The following is a 7500-nucleotide window of genomic DNA, read 5'->3' on the forward strand; positions in this document are numbered from 1 at the left end:
TCAGCAGGAGTAATGTACACACATACACACTCCCAATCTCTGGTGCCACAGCCGGACAGCTCTTGACCTCTGACCTCTGACCCCGTCCAGGTGCCTCTCAGCTGCTGCTGCTGGCGCGGCGCACAGACCTGCGGCGGATCTCTCTGGACACGCCTGACTTCACCGACATCGTGCTGCAGACCGACGACATTCGGCACGCCATCGCCATCGACTACGACCCGGTGGAGGGTCACATCTACTGGACGGACGACGAGGTGCAGGCCATCCGCAGGTCCTTCCTGGACGGCAGCGAGGCTCAGTTCCTGGTGACCTCTCAGGTCAGTCATCCGGACGGGATCGCCGTGGACTGGATCGCACGGAATCTGTACTGGACAGACACCGGCACGGACCGCATCGAGGTGACCCGTCTGAACGGCTCCATGAGGAAGATCCTGATCTCGGAGGATCTGGACGAGCCCAGGGCCCTCGCTCTGGACCCCGTCTCCGGGTGAGTAGAGTGTAGAGTACACATTAGTGGTCAAAAGTGCATTTATTTGATCAAAAATACAGGAAAAAATATATTTTTGTGAAATATTATAATGATGTAAAAATCTAAACTAAAAAATTTACTAGCCAATGGCGATTCAATTGCGTAGAGGGTTGTACGTACTCCTGTTAAAGACGAGAAAGCAGAAAGCACATCGTGTTTGTTTTCTTTATTTTATAAAAGCACAACGTTTTGTTGATCTTGTGAGTGCTCACAAATAAAAGTAGACCCTTTGCAGTTACGAATTATGTATTATTCTTATGAGCAAAAATGACGTAATATCCACTGAAAGAAACCCAAGTGATCACGCTGGCGTCTCCATGTCCTGAAGCGTCTCCGCACAAACTATTGGATATAAAGCAAAGATCAAGAAGACCAAACTACAGGAGATGGCCATATGAGGATCATGTGACCGCAGGACAGTCCATAAGACATTGAGCCATGAGATGTTCAGTTTGAAGAGCTTAAAACACTTACTTTACATTTCCTTTTTATTCCATTAATCTTGAGATGTTTTAAGTTTTAAATGTTCGGCTCAGTGAAGCAATTTAAGCACCAACACTTTTTCATTAAGTTACCTTTCTTGTAGAATTGTGCTTCAAATAAAGAACTTTATGTTGACCAGATTGTTAGTTAATCATTTAGGCTACAAGTCAATATTGTCTATATGGACAGAGATTAAAAAAAAAAAAGTGCACTCGTAAAACTGCGGTGTTAAATCCATCGAAAACATTTTGAGTAACACATCCAGACCTAAATCTAGACTGGATTATATCATCTAATCTGATTTCAAAACCATTTCTACATTTTCAGTATTTGAGCCGATCTGAGAGCTGAAATCCAGTCGCTGTTGAACCTCGGGGTGCTGGAGTTTATGAGCTTGTTGTAGTGTGCTGAAGCGTGTGTCCCGTGTGTCCCGCAGGTTCATGTACTGGACAGACTGGGGTGAAGTGCCGAAGATCGAGCGGGCGGCTCTGGACGGGACGGAGCGTCTGGTGCTGGTCAACACGTCTCTGGGATGGCCCAACGGACTGGCACTGGACTACAGCCAGAGGAAGATCTACTGGGGAGACGCCAAGACCGACGTCATCGAGGTCAGACTCCAGTGTCCACCTCAGTCATACACACACTGCTGATGATGTCACCAGATGTGACGTGATGTCACACGTTCTCCTGCGGGCAGTCGTCTCTTACTCTCAGGTTTCTAGCCTCTGGTGCTTCAGCGTGTCTCATTAGCCGTGGCTCCACAGGAGCGAAAACTGCTGATAATCCTGACAGATTCAGGCTGCGTGTGTGAGAGTGTGTGTGTGTGTGTCTCTGTGTGTGTGTGTGTTTATCTCCAGCCGGCATCAGAGCTGCTTCACGCTGAGAGCTCACGCTAATGGCACGCGCTGGGAGTCTGACCGAACAAGACTCATGAACACACACATGTGGAGAACCGTGTGTCTGTGTGTGTGTGTGTGTGTGTGTCTCCAGGATGTGTCCTAATGAACGCCAGAGAAGAACTGAATTATAGGAATAATTCATCCAGAAGTGATGATTGTCAGTTTCTCTCCCTCAAACCTGTTTGAGTTTCTTCTGTGCAGCACTAAAGCAGATGTTTAGCACAATGTTCCTGCTGCTCTCTTCTATATCACGACAGCAGTTCGGATGAAATGTCCAGTTTCAGTGAATTATGAGGATTGTGTTTAGTAAGAACTTTTAATAATCTGATTCTGACTTGTTTAGAATTTATCGTATGTAAACTTAAACCCTCTTGTACTTCTAATCTCTTACGTTTTTGTTGTATTTTATTTGTTCAGTTTTATTAACTCCTGTGTATCTGGTAAATGTACAATAGCTCTTGTCATGAAAATATCCTCCGCTGCGGTCAACTTCTGCTCCTTATATTGTGACAGACATTCTTCAGAATATCTGCTGCATTATTCAGAGTGTGTGTCTCTGAGCTCGGTGTCCGTCCCGTCCCGTCTCGTGGGGTTCGGATCTGGTTCTGATTGCTGCTTCTCTCTGGCTGCGGTCGCTCGCTTTAGAATAGATTCAGGATCTGAAGCTGCACTGCAGTCTCGATCCTAACACTCCAGAGGGACACTTGACCCGGAGCTCCAGCGATTGACCACACACACTCTCATCCTGGAGTCCTCACCGGGATTTGAGCGCAGCTCGTGTGTGAGTCAGAGCTGGAGCGACAGGAAGTGAGTGTAGTATTCCTGAGGTCTGGAATCTGGCGAGTGCTGTGGATGTAAACAGCTGGATGTTGTTCTAGCACTTCAGCAGCTCTTCATGTTCGGTCTCAGAGTGTTTCCTGTCTTCAGATGTTCATGTGCTGCTGTGTTCGACTCGCTGCTGCTCAGTAATGCTGGACCGTCGTCTGGCAGGTTTACACGTGTGTGTGTGTGTGTGTGTGTGTGTGTGTGTGTGAGAATATATGAATGATTGTTTACGATCAGCTGACACACACAGACACACACACACACACTTAAGTTGTGCTGTAGTTAAAGGAGAGTTAGCTGGTTCAAGGTGAGCTGTATTCATTATCTGCTGAATTAAAGCAACTCTAATTGAAGTGTTTTTAATTGTATAAATAAATATATAAGATGTAATCTGTAGGAGTGTAAGGATCGTCAGGAGTGTTTCTGGTGTTCTTCAGGTGATGGAGATGGACGGATCGGGTCGGAAGGTGTTGGTGGATGATAACCTGCCGCACATCTTCGGCTTCACGCTGCTGGGCGACTACATCTACTGGACGGACTGGCAGCGGCGCAGCATCGAGCGCATGCACAAACTCAGCCTGGAGCGCGAGGTGATCGTCGACCAGCTGCCTGACCTCATGGGGATCAAGGCCACACACGTCCACCAGACCTTCGGTGAGCAGCTGTGATGTCATTTCCTCCCTGTATGAGCTCCTTTGTAAAAGAAGATACTTTAAAGAATCAGTTTAGAACCCCTTGACTTCCATATTTGTTTGAATGACATTAGGATGAGTTAATGATGACAGCATGATCGTTTCAGGAGAAGAGCGATGCTCTTGTTGTGTTTGTGCTGAGCTGAATCTCTGTCTGTGCAGGTGTGAACCCGTGTGCGCACGCTAATGGCGGATGCAGTCACCTGTGTCTCTATAAGCCGCAGGGCGTGTCGTGTGCATGTCCCATCGGTCTGGAGCTCATGGCCGATCTGAGCACCTGCATCGTCCCCGAGGCCTTCCTGCTGTTCTCCCGCCACACGGACATCAGGCGCATCTCGCTGGAGACCAACAACAACAACGTAGCCATTCCTCTCACCGGCGTCAAAGAAGCGTCCGCACTCGACTTCGACATCACCGACAACCGCATCTACTGGACTGATATTACACTGAAGGTGAGGAGACACTCATACACACAAACACACTCTCACTCTCTCTCACTCTCACTCACTCACTCACTCACTCTCACACTCACTCACTCACTCATCCTCACACTCACTCTCACACACTCACTCACTCATCCTCACACTCACTCACTCACTCTCACACTCACTCACTCATCCTCACACTCACTCACTCACTCACTCTCACACTCTCACTCACTCATCCTCACACTCACTCACTCACTCACTCTCACACTCTCACTCACTCACTCTCACACTCACTCACTCATCCTCACACTCACTCACTCACTCACTCACTCACTCACTCACTCTCACTCACTCACTCATCCTCACACTCACTCACTCACTCACTCATCCTCTCACTCACTCTCACTCACTCACTCACTCTCACACTCACTCACTCACTCTCTCACACTCACTCACTCATCCTCACACTCACTCATCCTCACACTCCCTCACTCACTCATCCTCACACTCCCTCACTCACTCACTCACTCTCACTCACTCACTCACTCATCCTCACACTCACTCATCCTCTCACTCACTCACTCACTCTCACACTCACTCACTCATCCTCACACTCACTCACTCTCTCACTCACTCACTCTCACTCACTCATCCTCACACTCACTCACTCACTCACTCTCACTCATCCTCACACTCACTCACTCACTCTCACACTCACTCACTCATCCTCACACTCACTCACTCTCTCACTCACACTCACTCATCCTCACACTCACTCATCCTCACTCACTCTCTCACTCACTCACTCTCACACTCACTCACTCACTCACTCTCACACTCACTCACTCACTCACTCTCACACTCACTCACTCATCCTCTCACTCACTCACACTCACTCACTCACTCATCCTCACACTCACTCACTCTCACTCACTCTCTCTCACACTCACTAACACTCACTCTCTCACACTCACTCATTCTCACACTCACCCTCAAACTCACTCTCACTCACTCATCCTCACACTCACTCATTCTCACACTCACTCATCCTCACACTCACTCACTCACTCATCCTCACACTCACTCACTCACACTCACTCACTCACTCACTCACACTCACTCACTCTCACACTCACTCACTCATCCTCGCACTCTCTCACACTCACTCTCTCTCACACTCACTCTCTCTCACACTCACTCATTCTCACACTCACTCTCACTCACTCATCCTCACACTCACTCACTCACTCTCACTCACTCATCCTCACACTCACTCATCCTCACACTCACTCACTCACTCTCACACTCACTCACTCATCCTCACACTCACTCACTCACTCTCACACTCACTCACTCACTCTCACACTCACTCACTCATCCTCTCACTCACTCACTCACTCTCACACTCACTCACTCATCCTCACACTCACTCACTCTCACTCACTCATCCTCACACTCACTCACTCACTCTCACACTCACTCACTCACTCTCACACTCACTCACTCATCCTCACACTCACTCACTCATCCTCTCACTCACTCACTCTCACACTCACTCTCACTCACTCTCTCTCACACTCACTAACACTCACTCTCTCACACTCACTCATTCTCACACTCACCCTCAAACTCACTCTCACTCACTCATCCTCACACTCACTCATCCTCACACTCACTCACTCACTCACTCACTCTCACACTCACTCTCTCACACTCACTCACTCATCCTCACACTCACACTCACTCACTCACTCACTCATACTCACTCACTCACTCATCCTCACACTCTCACACTCACTCACTCACTCACACTCACTCTCTCTCACACTCACTCATTCTCACACTCACTCTCACTCACTCATCCTCACTCACTCACTCACTCACTCTCACACTCACTCACTCACTCTCACACTCACTCACTCACTCACTCTCACACTCACTCACTCACTCTCACACTCATCCTCACACTCACTCACTCACTCTCACTCTCACTCATCCTCACACTCACTCACTCACTCTCACTCTCACTCACTCATCCTCACACTCACTCATCCTCACACTCACTCACTCACTCTCACACTCACTCACTCATCCTCACACTCACTCACTCTCTCACTCACACTCACTCACTCATCCTCACACTCACTCATCCTCACTCACTCTCTCACTCACTCACTCACTTTCACACTCACTCACTCACTCTCACACTCACTCACTCATCCTCACACTCTCTCACACTCACTCACTCACACTCACTCACTCACACTCACTCTCTCACTCACTCATTCTCACACTCACTCTCTCTCACACTCACTCATTCTCACACTCACTCTCACTCACTCATCCTCACACTCACTCACTCACTCACTCATCCTCACACTCACTCACTCACTCACTCACTCTCACTCACTCATCCTCACACTCACTCATCCTCACACTCACTCACTCTCACACTCACTCACTCATCCTCACACTCACTCACTCATCCTCACTCACTCACTCACTCTCACACTCACTCACTCATCCTCACACTCACTCACTCACTCTCACACTCACTCACTCATCCTCACACTCACTCACTCACTCTCACACTCACTCACTCATCCTCACACTCACTCACTCTCTCACTCACACTCACTCACTCATCCTCACACTCACTCATCCTCACTCACTCTCTCTCACACTCACTCACTCATCCTCACACTCACTCACACTCACTCACTCATCCTCACACTCACTCACACTCACTCACTCATCCTCACACTCACTCTCTCACTCACTCACTCTCACTCACTCTCTCTCACACTCACTAACACTCACTCTCTCACACTCACTCATTCTCACACTCACCCTCAAACTCACTCTCACTCACTCATCCTCACACTCACTCATCCTCACACTCACTCACACTCACTCACTCACTCACTCACCCTCAAACTCACTCTCACACTCACTCACTCACTCACTCTCACACTCACTCATCCTCACACTCACTCTCACACTCACTCACTCTCACACTCACTCACACTCACTCATTCACTCACACTCACTCACTCACCCTCAAACTCACTCACTCACTCACTCACTCACTCACCCTCAAACTCACTCTCACTCAGTCACTCTCACACTCACTCTCTCATTCACTCACACTCACTCACTCACCCTCAAACTCACTCTCACTCACTCACTTAGTCACTCTCACACTCACTCTCTCATTCACTCTCACTCACTCACACACACACACGCACACACACACAACACTCACTCACTCTCACTCACTCACTCACTCACTCACTCACTCTCACACTCATTTACTCTCACTCACTCACTCATTCACTCTCACGCTATCACTCACTCACTCACTCACTCTCTCTCTCACTCTCTCTCTCACTCACTCACACTCACTCGCTCTCACTCACTCACTCACTCACTCACTCACTCACACACACACACACACACACACGCACACACACACAACTGTCACTCACTCTCACTCACTCTCACTCACTCACTCACTCTCACACTCATTTACTCTCACTCACTCACTCATTCACTCTCACGCTATCACTCACTCACACTCACTCACTCACTCTCTCTCTCACTCACTCGCTCTCACTCACTCACTCACTCACTCTCTCACTCAC

The 7500-nt window shown here is 48.6% G+C and overlaps 1 protein-coding gene across 1 annotated transcript in view; it reads left to right on the forward strand.

Annotated features, from left to right (window-relative positions):
• LOC132115852 (low-density lipoprotein receptor-related protein 6-like) overlaps positions 1–7500 on the forward strand; it is a 27983-nt gene that overhangs the window by 9918 nt on the left and 10565 nt on the right. Inside the window, exons 6-9 of the mRNA XM_059524227.1 lie at positions 91–487; positions 1449–1620; positions 3174–3390; positions 3591–3880. Coding sequence (XP_059380210.1) covers positions 91–487; positions 1449–1620; positions 3174–3390; positions 3591–3880 — 1076 coding nt within the window. The remainder of the gene's footprint in view (positions 1–90; positions 488–1448; positions 1621–3173; positions 3391–3590; positions 3881–7500) is intronic.

This window comes from Carassius carassius, chromosome 35 (assembly GCF_963082965.1).
Source record: "Carassius carassius chromosome 35, fCarCar2.1, whole genome shotgun sequence".
NCBI classification, from domain to species: Eukaryota; Metazoa; Chordata; class Actinopteri; order Cypriniformes; family Cyprinidae; genus Carassius; species Carassius carassius.